This window comes from Oryctolagus cuniculus, chromosome 20 (genome assembly GCF_051225735.1).
Source record: "Oryctolagus cuniculus isolate XC-2025 breed Fujian yellow rabbit chromosome 20, ASM5122573v1, whole genome shotgun sequence".
NCBI classification, from domain to species: domain Eukaryota; kingdom Metazoa; phylum Chordata; class Mammalia; order Lagomorpha; family Leporidae; genus Oryctolagus; species Oryctolagus cuniculus.
Genome location: NC_142886.1, coordinates 51,944,787 through 51,963,552, shown reverse-complemented (window position 1 = coordinate 51,963,552; position 18,766 = coordinate 51,944,787). Strand labels below are relative to the sequence as shown.

Here is an 18,766-nt window from a genome sequence, read left to right as displayed (position 1 = left end):
GGGCTGAGCTGAGCTGAACTGATGTGGGCTATGTTGAAGTGGGCTGAGCCGGGCTGAGCTCATCTGGGCTGGGTTGAGCTGGGCTGAGGTGACCTGACCTGGGCTGAGCTGGGCTGGGCTGGTCTGAGCTGGCTGAGGTGACCTGACTGGGCTGAGCTGGGCTGGGCTGGGCAGAGCTGGCTGAGGTGACCTGACCTGGACTGAGCTGGGCTGGGCTGGGCAGAGCTGGGCTGGGCTGAGCTGGGCTGAGGTGACCTGACTGGGCTGAGCTGTGCTGGGTGGGCTGAGCTGGGCTGGGCTGAGCTGGGCTGAGGTGACCTGACTGCGCTGAGCTGGGCTGGGCTGGGCTGAGCTGGCTGAGGTGACCTGTGCTGGATGAAACTTCGATAGACTGAGCTAGGTGGAGCTAGGCTAAGCTGGGCTGAGTTGAACTGAGCAGGACTGAACTGGGCTGGGCTGGGCTGAGCTGGCTGAGGTGACCTGTGCTGGATGGAACTTGGATAGACTGAGCTAGGTGGAGCTAGGCTAAGCTGGGCTGAGTTGAACTGAGCAGGACTGAACTGGGCTGGGCTGGGCTGATCACACCTGGGCTTGCCTGGGCTGGGCAGGGCGGAATGAGCCTCGTTGGGCTGAGCTGGGCAGAGCTGGGCTGAACTGGGCTGTGTTGAACGAATCCAGTCCGCTGAGCTGAGCGTGGGTGGACAAAGCTGGGCTAAGTTGAGCTGAGCTGGGCTGAGCAGGACAGCGAGGGCTGAGTGGGCTGAGCTTGCAGTCTCTGAGGCCTCTGGGGGAAGTGCAAAGTCTGTGTCTGGGGCTAAGCTGGTTCCCAGGTGTGGGGTTCCAGGCATGAAAACCATTGAAGACCTGAGCCCTAGTGCAGTAGGGGGCGCCTGTGCTCCTAGGGCGGAGCCTGTGCCTCTGGGCGCTGTCGGTCACTCTGTCCTGCAGGACTCAGAGACGTCCTGGGCAGGAGGCGGCCATGTGGTCAGAGCTCCAGGAACAAGCGCTCCTTGGCATTGGAGCCCTGGTGGCCATGAGGGCTGTCGACTGCTGCTCATGGGGGAGGGGTGTGAGTGTGAGACGTGGGGCTGGGGCGAGGGTCTGGGACCCTGGCAAGGGCAGTGCAAGCTGGGCACAGAGCTGGGCCCCACCCCTGCCTCCCCTCGGCCTTCACCAGGCCCAGCCTGCTTCACTGCTCCAGCCAGCCTGTCCCCTCCTCCCTTCAGCACCCCCACCCTGTGCACACTGCCCAGGGGCCCTGAGGCCGGGGAGCCTGCGGCCCTCGACGGCTCCGTGCCAGCCAAGCTTGAGCAGCTCAGCCCCGAGGAGCCTGGAGACACAGGGCAGCAGGAGCCAGCTGGACACTTCAGGCCCCAGTCCTGGTCCAGCTGCTGTGTGACCCTGGGCTGGTCTCCTCCCCTCTCTGGGCCAGGTTCTTGCTGTGACGATGCAGGCAGGGTCCTGTGCTCCCAGGGCTGTCTGGGGCTGCAGCCTTGTGACTGTGATGGTCTCACAGCGTGTCCTATGTTACAGATCCCGCAAAAACCCCCAGCCTCTTTCCCCTGATCCTCCCTGGACCTGTGTCGGGAAACACCGTGGTCGTCGGCTGCCTGATCCAGGGCTTCTTCCCCCTGGGCCCTCTGAATGTGAGCTGGAACGGCAGCGAGGGGGACGTGATCTTCCCTCCTGTCCCGTCTCCCCCCTCAAGCCTCTACACCACGAGCAGCCTGCTGAGCCTGACACTTGAAGAGTGTCCTAAGTGTGTGATCTGCCACGTGGAGCACAATGAAGTGGACAGAGATCTGATCGTGCCCTGCCCAGGTAGGAGGGCGGCTGGGGGCCCTGAGGCTGCATGTGGGCTGCTGGGCTGGACAATACTTGGGGGATGGCAGCCTGGGCCAGGATGTGCGCGCTGCACACTGACAGATGTGGCCCTCTCTAGTTTCAGAATGTTCAGGCTGCCCCAACACCACCATCTCCTGCGGGGAGCCCAGCCTGTCCCTGCAGCGGCCAGACATCGGGGACCTGCTCCTGGAATCGAAGGCCAGCCTCACCTGCACCCTGAGTGGCCTGTTGAACCCCGAGGGCGCCGTCTTCACCTGGGAGCCCACAAACGGGAACGAACCCGTCCAGCAGAGCGTCCAGAGTTACCCCTGCGGCTGCTACAGTGTGTCCAGCGTGCTGCCCGGCTGTGCGGAGCCCTGGAATGCGGGGACAGAGTTCACCTGCACAGTCACCCACCCTGAGATAGAGGGCGGCTCCCTGACAGCCACCATCAGCAGAGGTGGGCCTGACCCCAACCCTGGGCAATGGGCTCCTCTCCTCACCCCCGGGTAAAACTTCTCCCTCCCCTCCTGGGCTTCTAGGCTCCTTTCCCCATAAAACAGAGGGAAACTGAGGCCGGCGTGCAGGACAGTGGGACTCAATCCTCCCCTGCCACCCTGATCCCACTCTCCCCCTTCCAGGCAGCCTCATCCCACCCCAGGTCCACCTGCTGCCACCGCCATCGGAGGAGCTGGCCCTCAACGCGCTGGTGACGCTGACCTGCCTGGTGCAGGGCTTCAGCCCCAAGGACGTGCTGGTGTCCTGGACAAACAAAGGCACGGTAGTCCTCAAAGAAAGCTACCTGGTGTGGGATCCCCTGCCCGAGCCCGGCCAGGACCCCACCACCTACGCTGTCACCAGCCTGCTGCGCGTGCCAGCCGAGGACTGGAACCAGAATGAAAGCTACACCTGCGTGGTGGGCCATGAGGGCCTGGCCGAGCACTTCACCCAGAAGACCATCAACCGGGAGGCGGGTAAACCCACCCAAGTCAACGTGTCTGTGGTCGTGGCAGACGTGGAAGCCGTGTGCTACTGAGCCCCTAGCCTGCCCTGAATAAACTCCGTGCTCACCCCCAGCAGCCCTGCGGGTTCATTGTGCCTGTCTGTCTCCTCGGGGGCTGCAGCCACAGGGCGGGGAGGGGGAGCGCCCCTGGTCCTAGGAGATGGGGCTCAGGCACCTGGAGGGGACATGATGCATGGTTCCCATGAGTGTGCATGTGAGTTGAGTGTGAGCACAGGTGTCTGTGGGAGTGAGTGTGCCTGGGAGAGAGCGTGCCTGGGAGTGAGCGTGCCTGGGAGTGAGTGTGTCTGGGAGTGAGTGTGTCTGGGAGTGAGCGTGTCTGGGAGGGAGCAGTGAGAGGGGAGGCTGAGCCGGGGTGGATTCTGAGGCAGTGCAGGCACAGCTCAGGTCGCACCCAGAGCCGTGGACACCAGCAGGAGTTCCTGGCAGCAGGGGTGCAGCCATTGCCCTGGTGCAGAGGACGAGGGAGGGAGGGGGAGGAACAGGGCTGGGTGCAGGACCACAGGAAGAGGGGCGACCAGCAGTCCCCCAGCGTGGCAGAGGTCAGCCCCATCAGATACCACCCAGCAGTGCAGGACAGCGCTCACACACACAGGGCACACAGCAGGCCCCACCCCGCACCACGCCCTCTGGGGCCTGCACACACACACGTGCTCACAGGCCACACACGCTCACACACGTCCCCCTCAGCTGCAGGAGAGCTCACAGCCCAGACCCAGCTCCAGGAAAGCAAGGGGAGTCCCTGCTCAAGGCCGTGACAGTTTCCTCAGCCCAGCCCTGCTGCCCAGGCCCTGCTGGCCCTCTCTGGGCCTCCCTGAATGTCCAGCCATGCACAGCTCAAGGATCACTTGCACAGCCCACCCTAGGCAGACACTGCTCACTGCTGGGTCCCAGACTCAACCCTCTATCCCCTCCTGAGCCCGAGTCTGAGCCAAACCACAGGCAGAGAGGGGCAGGGCAGAGACCACCTACACGGGCCCCTCCTCAGGCCTTGGGCTTCTGATTCGCACCCCAGGAGCTCCCAGACCAATGTAGGAACCCCGGGCACCAGGAATCCAAAAGGCACAGGGCCCCAGCTCTTATCTCAGATGACCTTGGGGCCTCCCAGGGCTCAGGCTCTCGCCATCACCCTTGTCAGGGCCCAGGTGAAGTGGAGCCCCACACACAGCCACTTCTCTCCCCAGAGGGTCCCGGTTCAAAGAACTCAGGGGGAGGAACAGGCCGGGCAGGAAAACAGCACCCACACAAGTACCCCAGCCACCCCATGGGCCCAGGAACTGAGCCAAAGAAGCAGATTCCTAAGAAAGAGGGAAAGGGAGAGAATTAACATGGAGAACAGACAGATAAGCCAGTGACCACATGACAGAGTGGAACGTGGATGGACGGACAGACAGATGGATGGATGGATGGATGGATGCATAGATCAGTGGATGGATGGACAGGTAGATGGATGGTTGAAAGGATGGATGGTGGCTGGTTACAGATTGATGGATGGATAGGTAGATGAATAGATTCATGGATATTTAACTGGATGCAAAGGTAGGTTTGTGGGTGGATGGATGGATGGATGGATGGTTTTAAGTTGGAGAGTAGATAGATGTAGGGGTGAATCAAAAACTGGATAGGATAATTGAGGGAGGGATGAGTACTTGGATGGGTGGAGGATGACAGACTGATAGATGTGTGAAATGATAGATGGATAGAAATGTAACATATTGAAATAGATGATTGATGTACCAGTAATGACAAACTTTTAAACCGAATTTAACACAGAGATCCGTGACCCAGGACCTAGGACACCTGGTCCACTCTGCTGGCTGCTGGCTGCTGGCCTTCGCTGGCCATCCCTCAGCCACTTCCCTGGGGAAGAACAGAGGCTCTGCTCACACCATGGTCCCTGCTCACGCCCTGGGCACACTGACCCCACACTCAGACCTTGAGGTGTGCCTGGTCCTCTCTGGACCCAGGTCCTGGCCAAGGCCAGCCCAAGAGCAGGGCTTAGGCAGGAGCCACTGACACATGGCTCAGCTCAGGCCAGCAGGGCTCTGGCCACACCTTCCCTGGACCAGCAAGGACACTGCCCCGCCTCCTGTCCTGCAGCTGCGCTAAGACACTTGCAGGGGCCAACCCCCTATGGGCCCTGAACTCACCCTCAGACCCCATAGAGACCCCACCATTCCACCCCCAGCCCCTGAGGAGGTATGGGAGGGAAGGCCTTGGGCCCAGGCACACCCACACGTTCACGTCCTGGCAGGCCTTCTGTGTCTTGCAGGTTGTCAGGAGCCCCTGCCCTGTGTGGTGCTGGATCTGCCACAGGATAGCCTGGAGGAGGAGGCCCCCGGCGCCAACCTGTGGCCCACCACCGTCACCCTCCTCACTCTCTTCCTGCTGAGCCTGTTCTACAGCACAGCTCTGACCGTGACCAGCATCCGGGGCCCACCTGGCAACAAAGAGGGACCCCAGTACTGAGGCACAGGTGTGGGGATGCCCTGGGGAGGTGTCCAGGCCCAAGGAGAGGTGACTGCTGCTGCCATAGAGGGGCACACGGGTCCCTGCAGGAACTGGGACATGGGTGCCCTGGGTCAGGGTGGGAGCGTCCCCGGGTGCAGGAGTTGAGCATTCCACCAAGGCTCCTGGGAGCCAGGCCCGGGCTGGGACAGGGGAGAGGGTGAGGACACCGCCCACCCTCAGCTGCCCCTGTTTCTGCAGGAGGGAAGCGTGCAGGAGCCCCTGGGAAAGCCAGCTCTGCATGCCAGAGCCCAGCCCTCCATGAAGCAGCGGACCCCCCCATCCCCCTGCCAGGTGCACTCAACCCTTCCCAGACGAATGTTCTCACTCTGCTGGACGATGGCTCAGGGAAACCACGGTGGCTGCAGACTGGGAGACGCCTGCCACTCCAACACAGGGACTTCAGCATGGAACTGGACATGGTGCCCCAGACACGGCCTGGCCCTGCAGGGGTCTCAAGTCCAAGACCAGTGCTCCTCCGGGGAGGGCTCAGGAGGTCAATTCCCTGGATGTGGCCATGGACCTGGTTCTGGTCACTCAGTCCTGGTCCTGGATTCTGCACCTGTCCTGACCCTGTCACTGGTTACAGCTCCCCACCCCTGAGTTCTGGACCCTGCGTTTGCCCACTGCTCCCTGGGGCTACTGCTGAGCCCTGCTTCAGGTCCTGAGTTGGGTCCTGAACACAGGCAGTGGCCCTGGTCAGTAACCCAAGCTCCAGGTCACTGCCCCTGTAACTGGTCAGCGAGCTGAGGTCAGCTTATTCAGTCCTGGTCCCGAGCTCGGGGCCACCCCTGAGCACTGATTCCTGGTCGTAAACGCTGGCCACACCATCCGCACTCCTCCTGCTGTCTGCCTGCTCCCCAAGGCCTCCAGACCCTGTGGCTGCACACCTGGGGGCCCTGATGCTCCAGACCCAGGCCTCACCAGTGCTGCCACGGCAACCACGAGGACCCGGGCTGCTTCCTGCTCAGGGCAGCCTCTGCCGCGGAGCCGTGGCCCCCACAGGACACGAAGTGCAGCAGCTCCCACAGCTGTTCCTTCCCCGGGAGCCGCCTGCCAGTGAGATTCCAGCTCTGGGGCCAGCACTTTGCACAGCAGGTTAACGCCCTGGACTGATGCACGGGAATCCTATATGGGCACCAGTTCAAGACCCGGCTGCTGCACTTCCAATCCAGCTCTCTGCTGTGGCCTGGGAAAGCAGTGGAATACAGCCCACGGCCTTGGGCCCCTGCACCCACGTGGGAGACCCGGAAGAAGCTCCTGGCTCCTGCCTTGGATTGACACAGCTCCTGCCATTGAGGCCAACTTGGGATTGAACCATTGATTGGAAGATCTCTCTCTCTCTCTCTCTCTCTCTCTCTCTGCCTCTCCATCTCTCTCTTTGTACCTCTGACTGGCAAATAAATAAATAAATCTTAAAAAAAAAAAAAAAGATTCCAGCTGTGCCTGGGCTGGAGGGGTGGGCCTGAGTGGGCACCCGTGGCAGCCTTGCCGTCAAACTGGCCTCCATGGAAACGCACATGAACTCATCGTGAGACTCCACCTTGTAATATCAGGGTGGCCCTGTCCAAAAGAGCAAAGCTGGCTGTACCGTGGCTCACTAGGCTAATCCTCCGCCTTGCGGTGCCGGCACACCGGGTTCTAGTCCCAGGCGGGGCGCCAGATTCTGTCCCGGTTGCCCCTCTTCCAGGCCAGCTCTCTGCTGTGGCCAGGGAGTGCAGCGGAGGATGGCCCAAGTACTTGGGCCCTGCACCCCATGGGAGACCAGGATAAGCACCTGGTTCCTGCCATCGGATGAGCACGGTGCGCCAGCCGCAGCGCACTGTCCGCAGCGGCCATTGGAGGGTGAACCAACGGCAAAGTGAGACCTTTCTCTCTGGCTCTCTCTCTCTTACTGTCCACTCTGCCTGTAAAAAAAAAAAAAAAAAAAAAAAAACCGGAGCAAAGCTAAGCGTTAGGGAGGAGGTGGAGCCAAGGGACTCCTTGCACGCGGCTGGCTGGCAGGAGTGTCAATCAGAACGGCCCCGTGCAGAGCATATGGTTGTCTTGCAAACAACTGGTCCTGTTCCCAGGTCCTTACCCAAAGGAAACGCCCCAGGACTCGACCTAGGTGTGCATGGACAGAAGACTGGACAAAGAACATGAGCTTCCTGTGCACCACGAACTACCATCACTACACACACCACAAACTACCACAGACACGTGCACCATGAAATACAGCCCACATGTACCACAAAATACCATACACATGTGTACCATGAAATACCACACACATGTTACACCATGAAATACCACACACACACAACATGAAATACAGCTGACATGTACCATGTAATACCACACACACATAAACCACAAAATACAGCCCACCTGTACACCACAAAATACCACACACATGTATACCATGAAATACAGCCCACATGTACACCATGAAATACCACACACATGTTACATCATGAAATACCACACACACACAACATGAAATACAGCTGACATGTACCATGTAATACCACACACACATACACCACAAAATAAGGCCACGTGTACACCACAAAATACCACACACATGTGTACCATGAAATACCACACACAGGTATACCAAGAAATACAACCCACATGTACACCATGAAATACCATACACACATAAACCATGAAATACCACATACACATGTACACCATGAAATACAACCCACAAGTACACCATGAAATACGACACATACATACACCGTGAAATACAGCCCTTATATACCGCGAAATACCACACACAAATACACCACAAAATACAGCCCACATGTACACAATGATATGCCACACAAACGTACACAATGAAATACAGCCCACAAATACACCATGAAGTACCAAACACACACCATGAAATACAGCCCACATGTACCAAGATATACCACACACACATACACCACAAAATACAGCCACATATACCATAAAATACACACACATACAGCATGAAATACCACACACACATACTCTGCAGAATACCCACACATACACCATTAAATACAAACCACATGTATGCTGTGTAATACTACAAGTGTGTACACAATGAAATACAGCCCACAAGTGAACGGTGAAGAACTGTAAACATGGACACTGGGATATCGCCTGCCCGTGCTCCGGGGTAGCCGCCATGTGATGGCGACAGTCTCACAGCGTGTCCTGTGTTGCAGATCCCACGGAAAGCCCCAGCTTCTTCCCGCTGAGACTCCCCTGTCCTCTGTCAGGAGAGACAGTGGTCGTCAGCTGCGTGATCCAGGGCTTCTTCCCCCTGGGCCCTCTGAGCGTGAGCTGGGAATAGCACCCAAAGCAGCCTCGTACCCTCTCTCTATCCACGCGAGGTGCACTGACTGATCTCTCTCTCTCTCTCTCTCTCTCTGTGTCTCTGTGTGTGTGTGTGTGTCTCTCTCCCTTCACATGGGGCATCCAGATTGATCTCTCTGGCTTGCCCTCTCTCCCGCTCCAGGCGTGCACACTGGAAGAATTCCATCCCTGATGCTGGCCTCCAGCCTGCAGACCTGGGAGAAATCAGTGCCTTCCGGTAGAGCCTGCTCGTCTGTGCTGTGTTTGTTACAGCAGCCACAAATGACTAAGACGCATGGCCACGAGGTCCCCATGCACTTTCCCTGCATCTCAGCCCCCAGCCCGTCCTGTGGCCGGCCACGTGGAGCCCTCCTCCCTCCAGGGTCCCTGAGGTCACAAGGCCCAGGCTACAGACACCTGTCCCCACCACAGACAGACCACAGACCAGACATGACGTGGAGATGAGCCGCACTGTCTGCTGGGACAGGAAGTGGTGAGTGACCCCAACGTGGGGCCAGACCCACAGTCACGCAGCCTCCCCAGCCTGCACTCAGCAGCCAGCCCCAGCCCAGCCATGGGCAAAGAGCCAGAGCAGGTGCACAGCTCTCCAGGAGGGGCCCGGACCAGGCCTGGCTCCCACTCCACTCAGCCCCTCTGGGCCAGCAACAGAGGGTGTGGTGAAGAGCTCTGGTCAGGCGTGGACCCGCAGTGCAGGGCAGCCTGGCCAGGGAGACCTGACCCTCCATGGTGCTCCTCCAGCAGCCCAGACAAGTGGGTCCACGGGACTCTGCCCCTCTGCACAGGGGCAGTCGCAGCCAGGCTGGTCCTGAGGCTCCTGAGGACAGAGGGAGAACAGGCATCAGCCAAAGAGGGCAGGGAGAGGGGGACCACGGCCAGGAGCCCAGCGACCACAGGCAGGACACAGCCACTGCTGGTAAAGGCTGGGACAGGGGGACTTAGCCCGGCAGAGCCCAACTCAGTCAGGATGAGCCGAGTCCCTGGAGGCAGTGCCAAGAGCCCTGCAGGCTGATCTAGACGTGGGCTGTGCTGGGACAGAGACAGCAGAGGAGGACGTGGGAACCTGATGGATGCCCACCCCCTCCCTGAACTGGGCTGGGCTGGGCTGGGCTGAGCTCTTGCTCTGCTTGACTGGGCTGTACTGAGCAAAACTGGGCTGAGCTGGGCTGCGTTGAACTGGGTTGGGCTGGACTGGTTGGGTTGGACTGAACTCAGCTGGGAGGGGCTGGGCTGGGGTGGGTTGGGCTGAACTGGACTATGCTTGGCTGAGCTGGGTTTGACTGGGCTGGGCTGGGCTGGGCTATGCTGAATTGTGTTGAGCTGGGCTGAGCTGGGCTGGGCTGGGCTATGCTGAATTGTGTTGAGCTGGGCTGGGCTGGGCTGGGCTATGCTGGGCTGGGCTTAGCTGTCCTAGGCTGAACTGGGCCAGGCTGGGCTGGACTGGGGAGGTTGAGCTGGGCTGGGCTGAGCTATGCTAGGATGGGCTGGGCCGAGCTGGGCTGGGCATGGTTGGCCTAGGCTGGGCTGGAATGGGCTGACCTGTGCTGGACTGGGCTGAACTGGGCTTGACCAGGCTGAACTAGGCTGAGCTGGGCTATTCTGAGCTGGGCTGACCTGAACTGGGCTAGGCTGGGCTAAGCTGGGATGGTCAAGGTTGGGTTGGGCTGGGCTGGGCTGAGCTATGCTGAGCTGGATTGAGCTGGAATGGGCAGGCTAACCTGGGCTGGGCTGAGCTATGATGAGCTGGATTGAGCTGGAATGGGCAGGCTAACCTGGGCTGGGCTGAGCTATGCTAGGATGGGCTGGGCAGATTGAGCTGGGTTTGGGGGAGGGGGTGATTGAGCTGGGCTGGGCTGGGCAAGGCTGGGCTAAGCTGGGATGGTCAGGGTTGGGTTGGGCTGGGCTGAACTATGCTAGGATGGGCTGGGCAGATTGAGCTGGGCTTGGGGGAGGGGGTGATTGAGCTGGGCTGGGCTGGGCAAGGCTGAGCTAGGCTGGTCTAGTCTGGACTAAACTGGGCTAGGCTGGACTGAACAGGCTGAGCTGAGCAGTCTCTGAGGCCTCTGGGGGAAGTGCAAAGTCTGTCTGGGGCTAAGCTGGTTCCCAGGTGTGGGGTTCCAGGCATGAAAACCATTGAAGACCTGAGCCCTAGTGCAGTAGGGGGCACCTGTGCTCCTAGGGCGGAGCCTGTGCCTCTGGGCGCTGTCGGTCACTCTGTCCTGCAGGACTCAGAGACGTCCTGGGCAGGAGGCGGCCGTGTGGTCAGAGCTCCAGGAACAAGCGCTCCTTGGCATTGGAGCCCTGGTGGCCATGAGGGCTGTCGACTGCTGCTCATGGGGGAGGGGTGTGAGTGTGAGACGTGGGGCTGGGGCGAGGGTCTGGGACCCTGGCAAGGGCAGTGCAAGCTGAGCACAGAGCTGGGCCCCACCCCTGCCTCCCCTCGGCCTTCACCAGGCCCAGCCTGCTTCACTGCTCCAGCCAGCCTGTCCCCTCCTCCCTTCAGCACCCCACCCTGTGCACACTGCCCAGGGGCCCTGAGGCCGGGGAGCCTGCGGCCCTCGACGGCTCCGTGCCAGCCAAGTTTGAGCAGCTCAGCCCCGAGGAGCCTGGAGACACAGGGCAGCAGAGCCAGCTGGACACTTCCGGCCCCAGTCCTGCCCCGCTGCTGTGTGACCCTGGGCTGGTCTCCTCCCCTCTCTGGGCCAGGTTCTGGCAGTGACGATGCAGGCAGAGTCCTGTGCTCCCAGGGTACTCTGGGGTTGCAGCCTCGTGACTGTGATGGTCTCACAGTGTGTCCTGTATTGCAGCGTCCGCAACCACCCCAGGCATCTACCCGCTGAGCCTCCCCCTACATGTGTCAGATGGGAATTCACAGCCCGTGGTCGTAGCTGCCTGATCCGGGGCTTCTTCCCCCCGGGCCCTCTGCGTGTGAGCTGGAACGTCAGCAGGGAGAACGTGAGCGTCTATAACTTCCCGCCTGCCCAGTCTGGCACTTCAGGCCCGTACACCGCATGCAGCGAGCTGATCCTACCAGACACGCAGTGTCTTAGACATCAAAGCGCAGCCTGCCACATGGAGTACAACTCAGTAAACAGAGTCTGCCTGTGCCCTTCCCAGGTCAGAGAGCAGGCTGGGGTGGGGCCATGAGGCTGCAGAGTGGGCTGCTGGGCTCCATCCAAGGAACTGCAGACCAAGGGCAGCTGAGGCCAGGGATGGACAAGGGGCCACTGACACATAACAACTCTGTTTCTTCAGACTGCTGCCCAGGCAACAGCTGCTGCACCTGCCCCAGCTCCAGCTCTAGAAACCTCATCTCAGGCTGCCAGCCCAGCCTGTCCCTGCAGCAGCCAGATCTCAGGGACCTGCTCCTGGGCTCAGACGCCAGCCTCACCTGCACCCTGAGCGGCCTGAAGGACCCCGAGGGCGCCGTCTTCACCTGGGAGCCCACAAACGGGAACGAACCCGTCCAGCAGAGCCCCCAGCGTGACCCCTGCGGCTGCTACAGTGTGTCCAGCTTGCTGCCCGGCTGTGCGGAGCCCTGGAATGCGGGGACAGAGTTCACCTGCACAGTCACCCACCCTGAGATAGAGGGCGGCTCCCTGACAGCCACCAAAAGCAAAGACACAGGTGGGCCTGCCCCCACCCCCAGGCAATGGGCTGCTCTCCTCACCCCAACCTCACTCCTCCCTCCCCTCCTGGGCTCCAAGGTTCCCTCCCAAACTCACAGAGGGAAACTGAGGCCAGCGTGTGGGACAGTAGAGCTTGGTCATCTCCTGATGCCCTGACCCCGCTCTCCCCCTTCCAGGCAGCCTCACCCCACCCCTGGTCCACCTACTGCCGCTGCCGACTGAGGAGCTGGCCCTCAACGCGATGGTGACGCTGACCTGCCTGATGCAGGGCTTCAGCCCCAAGGACGTGCTGGTGTACTGGATGAACAAAGGCGTGGAGGTCCCCAAAGACAGCTTCCTGGTGTGGAAGCCCCTGCCCGAGCCCGGCCAGGACCCCGCCACCTACGCCGTCACCAGCCTGCTGCGCGTGTCGGCCAAGGACTGGAACCAGGGGGACAGCTACTCCTGCGTGGTGGGCCATGAGGGCCTGGCCGAGCACTTCACCCAGAAGACCATCAACCGGGAGGCGGGTAAACCCACCCACGTCAACGTGTCTGTGGTCGTGGCAGACGTGGAAGCCGTGTGCTACTGAGCCCCTGGCCTGCCCTGAATAAACTCCGTGCTCGCCCCCAGCAGCCCTGCGGGTTCATTGTGCCTGTCTGTCTCCTCGGGGGCTGCAGCCACAGGGCAGGGAGGGGGAGCGCCCCTGGACGGAGGAGCTGGGGTCTCAACACCTGGAGGGGACATCATGCATGGTGCCCATGAGTGTGCATGTGAGCGTAGTGTGAGCAAAGGTGCCTGTGGGAGTGAGTGTGTCTGGAAGTGAGTGTGTCTGGGAGTGAGCGTGCCTGGGAGTGAGTGTGTCTGGGAGTGTTTTATAGGGAGTGAGTGTGCATGGGAGTGGGTGTGTCTGGGAGTGAGTGTGTCTGGGAGTGAGTATGTCTGGGGGTGTCTGGGAGTGGGTGTGTCTGGAAGTAGGCATGTCTGGGAGTGGATGTGTCTGGGAGTGAGTATGCCTGGGAGTGGGTGTGATTGGGAGTAAGCGTGTCTGGGAGTGTGTCTGGGAGTGAGTGTGTCTGGGAGTATATCTGGGAGTGAGCGTGCCTGGGAGTGAGGGTGCCCGGGAGCGAGTGTGTCTGGGAGTGAGTGTGTCTGGGAGTGGGTGTGTCTGGGAGTGTGTCTAGGAGTGAGTATATCTGGGAGTGTGTCTGGGAGTGGGTGTGTCTGGGAGTGAGTGTGTAGGGAGTGAGTGTGTCTGGGAGGGAGCAGTGAGAGGGGAGGCTGAGCCGGGGTGGATTCTGAGGCAGTGCAGGCACAGCTCAGGTCGCACCCAGAGCCGTGGACACCAGCAGGAGTTCCTGGCAGCAGGGGTGCAGCCATTGCCCTGGTGCAGAGGACGAGGGAGGGAGGGGGAGGAACAGGGGTGGTGCAGGGACCCCCGGGAAGAAGGTTCCACAGTCCCACAGCCCAGCAATGCAGGACAGCGCTCACACACACAGGGCACACAGCAGGCCCCACCCCGCTTCACGCTCTCTGGGGCCTGCACACACACACGTGCTCACAGGGCACACACGCTCACACACGTCCCCCTCAGCTGCAGGGGAGCTCACAGCCCAGACCCAGCTCCAGGAAGGCAGGGGCATCTCCGCCCGACCCCAGACGGTTTCCCCAGGCCCAGCCCTGCTGACCAGGCCCTGCTGGCCCTCTCTGGGCCTCCCTGAATGTCCAGCCTTGCACAGCTCAGGGACCAGTTCCACAGCCCACCCTAGGCAGGCCCTGCTCACTACTGGGCCCCCAGACTCAACCCTCCAATCCCCTCTTGTGCCCGAGTCTGAGCCAAACCACAGGCAGAGAGGGGCAGAGCAGAGACCACCCACACAGGCCCCTCCTCAGGCCTTGGGCTTCTGTTTGCACCCCAGGAGCCCCAGAACAGTCCCAGACCAGTGTAGGAACCCCTGGCACCAGGACTCCCACAGGGCACCGGGCCCTGCTCTTGCCTAAGCCAATGATTCTCAGGAACTGATCCAAAGGAGCAGCTTCCCAAGAGAGAGGGAAAGGGGGCGAATTATCATGGAGAGCAGACAGATTAGCCCATGACCCTAAGACAGTGGACCATGGATGGACAGATGGACAGGTGGAGGGATGGATCAGTGGATAAATGCACAGGTAGATAGATGGCTGGGTTAATGTTAGCTGGGTGGATTTTTGGATATGTAGTTAGAGAGATGGATGGATGACAGCTTTATTGTTGAGTGAAATGATGGATAAATAGATAACAGATTGATAGATATGATCAGATATTCAGTTATAAGACAAACTGGTCAACTCCAATATAACACAGAGATCCGTGACCCAGGACCTAGGACGTCTGGTCCACTCTGCTGGCTCCTGCACTACTGGCCTTCGCTGGCTGTCCCTCAGCCACTTCCCTGGGGAAGAACAGAGGCTCTGCTCACACCATGGTCCCTGCTCACGCCCTGGGCACAATGACCCCCACACTCAGACCCGTGAGATGTGCCTGGTCCTCTCTGGACCCAGGTCCCGGCCAAGGCCAGCCCAAGAGCAGGGCTTAGGCAGGAGCCACTGACACATGGCTCAGCTCAGGCCAGCAGGGCTCTGGCCACACCTTCCCTGGACCAGCAAGGACACTGCCCCGCCTCCTGTCCTGCAGCTGCGCTAAGACACTTGCAGGGGCCAACCCCATATGGGCCCTGCTCTCACCCTCAGACCCCATAGAGACCTCACCACTCTGCCTGAGACCCCACCACTCTGAGGAGGCGTAAGAAGGAAGGGTTTGGGCCAGGCCCCACCCACACGTCTAGGTCCTGGCAGGCCTTCTGTGTCTTGCAGGTTGTCAGGAGCCCCTGCCCTGTGTGGTGCTGGATCTGCCACAGGACAGCCTGGAGGAGGAGGCCCCCGAGGCAACCTGTGGCCCACCACCGTCACCCTCCTCACTCTCTTCCTGCTGAGCCTGTTCTACAGCACAGCTCTGACCATGACAAACATCCAGGGCCCGCCTGGCAGCAAAGACGGACCCCAGTCCTATTATCTAATTCCTAGTCTTGATGACTGAATGTGGTCTGGATATTGGGCCCTGGTCATGACGACTGAGTCCTGGTCCTGCTAACTGGGCCCTGGTCTTGTGTACTATGCCCTTGTCCTCTTCACTGAGCCCTGGTCCTGCTCTCTGATCCCTGGTCCTGGGCCCTGGTCCTGAGTACTGAGCCCTGGTCCTGCTCTCTGATCCCTGGTCCTGAGCCTGGTCCTGAGCCTGGGCCTCGCCCCATTGCACACACCAGGACTCCTCCTGAGCTGCATCCTCTAAGGCTCTGACTTTGCACACATCCTGAGCCCTGAGTGCTGACCGCTCTAGGACGTGACCTGCAGGAAGGCCGCAGCCCTCAGGGAGGCCCCGGCGGGCACCACTTGCAGGTGCAGTCACGGCCGCACTCCTCATCCTCACTCCGTCCTCTCAGGCCCTGAGGGGTTGCAGGGGTGGAGAGGGGACAAGCCCAGGCCCCGGGCTGCCTGAGGTGGACTCAGTGCCTGCGGTCCCCGGGTCAGGAGTGCAGCGCAGGTGGGACCGAGGAGGACGGACGGTCGTGTTGTTTTCCCCTGTGTTGCTCCTTCTTCAGAAGCTTCCTGTGCCCGTGCACCTGCTGAAACCCCTGAAATAGCCCTGGGCCGGCTGAGTCATCCCAGGCACAGCCCAGGTGTCCCCGCTGAGACCCCTGTCCTCAGGCCCTCCACGGAGGCCTGGCCAGATTGCCCCGAGGCCTGGGCAAGGACGGACAGCCCCGTGGGGACCATGGGGCCCTCGCACCCCTCAGGACAGGGTCTCATGGACGGCACCCACCAGCCCCAGCCAGGCTTCAGGAAGGCCAAGAGTTCAGGTTAGCCGGGACCAGCCTGGCTTCCACCAGGGTCAGCCCAGGCCCCGCTGGCTTCCACCAGGTCAGGCCGTCTCAGCCAGGCCGTCTCCCTGGGGCACTGACCCACAGCACAGCAGACCCACGGGGACCCGGGCTAGCACCTGCCACTGCACCTCAGCGTCCCCCTGCCTGTGTCAGGGCTGATGAAGGGCACAGCCTGGCCCAGCCCCAGCCTTAGCAGCCCTCTGGGAGGGAATCAGCACACACAGGATCTCTCTCCTCTGTAATTCTGCCTTCAAATAAATAAATATTTAACGAGAAAAAAAAGCTGTGCTGGAGCGAGGGCGCCGCACCCCTGCTGAGCGAGCACAGCCCCCCCACACACCAGGGCCCACAGCCAAAGCCCCGCTCTGCTCAGAGCACCAGATCCAGGCTCCTGGAAGGATCTCACGGGGACGCCGCTGTGGGCTGCGGGTCAGGGGTCCCGGGACCCCGTGGGCCCAGAGCTGCAACCAGCAGGGGAAGGGCAGCAGCACAGACACCCTCAAACTACACCACCCTGATGGAAGTGTGACCTTGAGCGAGGCCACCAATCAAAGCCGATGTAGAAAAATCTCTCTGTCCCCCCCAACAGACTCTCTCCCTACTCCCACCCACCTCCACGCACAGGCAGTGCTGAGACCCACAGGACAGGGGCCCAGTGACAGCAATGGCCCCAAGGAGACAACAAAGGACATCCCTGCCTCAGGGTCCCACCTGGCAGCCAGGGACTGAGGCCTGCCCGAGTCCACCATGAGGACATGGGCCGAGCGAGGCCAGCAGGACCTGCCTCCAGCCCTACCTTCTGCCCCGGGCCCTGCCCCCACCACAGCTGCAGGAGGCCGGCCCACTGCTTCCCAGGGAGGCTGCTTCCCGAGGGCTCCTCCCGCCCATGGACCCCGTCCTCCACACACAGGGATGAGCTCAGGACGCCCACTGCGGCTGACGACTCAGCGACACCCTCACAGCACGACCCCTAGCGCCCATGGACGTCCAGCGCACAGAGGCCATCTAGACTGACTGCTCACCGCTCCCTATCTGGAATCTGGGGCTCTGGGACCCAGAGGAGGGGTCTCGGGCACAGGTGTCCAGGAGACCCAGCCTGCGAGGAGCTGGCACGGAGCCTCCCCACAGGACGGACAAAGGCTCCATGGGACCTCAAATGCTGCTGCCAGAGTCCAAGAGCTGCGATTTCAAACTCGGGGGAAACGGAAGGAAGGAGGCAGTGCGGAGAAAGAGAGAAATGTGCAAGGGGCAGGGAGTCCGGCCTGGCTGGAGCGGCTCCAAGGCCTGCCCACCTGGGCTCCTGCTGGGCCACCGACCCGCCATGGAAACCACGGGGCTGCGATGGCTCCCGGGTCTCCCTCGCTTCCTGAGGCTGCCCAGTCCCTCTCCTGCCGCACCAGCACCAGTCCTGAGGGCTCAGGGGAGCTGTCCCGGCCAGCGAGCCGGGGACACAGCCACCACGGTGTGAGTTCTCCGAGTGTGGAGTCCACGTCTCTGGGGTCACGGCCCAGACAAACCCCGAGCAGATGAGACTGTCCTTGTTCTACACTGGGCTGCTTTGGTCCCAGACACAAGGCCACCAGATGAGGCCCAGGGACCAGTGTCCAACCTCGGGTTGCAGCTGCCCCAGACCACTCCCCGCCCTGCGTCCTGGGTCATGGCAAAGCCCAGGCAGGGACAGGTGTGCAGCACAGCAGGTGAAGCTGCCTCAGGACACCCGCAGCCCACATGGGAGCACCTGGGGTCACGACCTGGCTCCGCCTCCAATTCCAGCTTCCTGCTGACCTGCACCTGGGAAGCAGCAGTGACCACTCCACTCCTGGGCCCTGCCACCCACAAGCCAGACCCAGGCTCCTGGCTTCTGCCTGCCCAGTCCCAGCTGTTGTGGGCCTCGGGGAGCCAACCAGCAGGTGGAAGATCTTCCTCTCCCTCTTCCTCCCTCTCCCCCCAACCCAAGGTGTGGACACTGGGAGAAGACCCCGCCTGACGCTGGCTCCAGCCTGCAGCACTGGGAGAAATCAGTGCCTTCTCTGAAGCCTGCCCGTCTGCGCTGTGTTTGCTGCAGCCATCAGCAATGCCTAAGACGCACGGCCACGAGGTCCCCGCACTGAGAGTGCGGCCGTCACAACACCTGCCGAGCTCCCTGTGGCCAGGCCAGGGCACATCTGCCGGGACCCCGGGCCACACCACAACCTAGCCTGCTGACCTGGCCCCTGCACCTCCCAGGCTCGCCGTGCTGCCTCTGTGGCCAGGGGGCTTCAGGTCACCCACACTTCACAAGACACTGCCAGGCCCGCCTCTGGGTAGACCCCAGGCCCCAGCCCAGCCAACCCAAATCCTGGGCAGGTGTATGCAGAACAATCCAGCTCACCTGCTGCTCCCCAACCCCTCCTGACCCAGCCTTCCCTGGGTGAGGACAGTCGGGTACCTGAATGTGGCTGTGGAACCCTAAGGGCGGTGGACTTGGGACAGCAACGCTGACGGAGCAGCCAGTAGAGAGATGGGGTGGGGGACTGGGGTGGATGCAGGGAGCCAGGGCCAGGAACAGCATCGCC

At 61.2% G+C, this 18,766-nt stretch overlaps 2 gene segments (V, D, J or C); both read left to right on the top strand.

The window, feature by feature from the left end:
- The first annotated feature begins 846 nt into the window (after window positions 1-846).
- LOC138847289 (Ig alpha chain C region-like) lies at window positions 847-2,903 on the top strand. The segment is given in 4 exon segments: window positions 847-874; window positions 1,534-1,821; window positions 1,958-2,284; window positions 2,466-2,903. Coding segments are annotated over 4 exon segments (1,038 nt in total).
- A 6,322-nt stretch (window positions 2,904-9,225) lies between these two features.
- LOC138847290 (Ig alpha chain C region-like) lies at window positions 9,226-12,929 on the top strand. The segment is given in 4 exon segments: window positions 9,226-9,439; window positions 11,494-11,803; window positions 11,942-12,313; window positions 12,492-12,929. Coding segments are annotated over 4 exon segments (1,274 nt in total).
- Window positions 12,930-18,766: the final 5,837 nt, after the last annotated feature.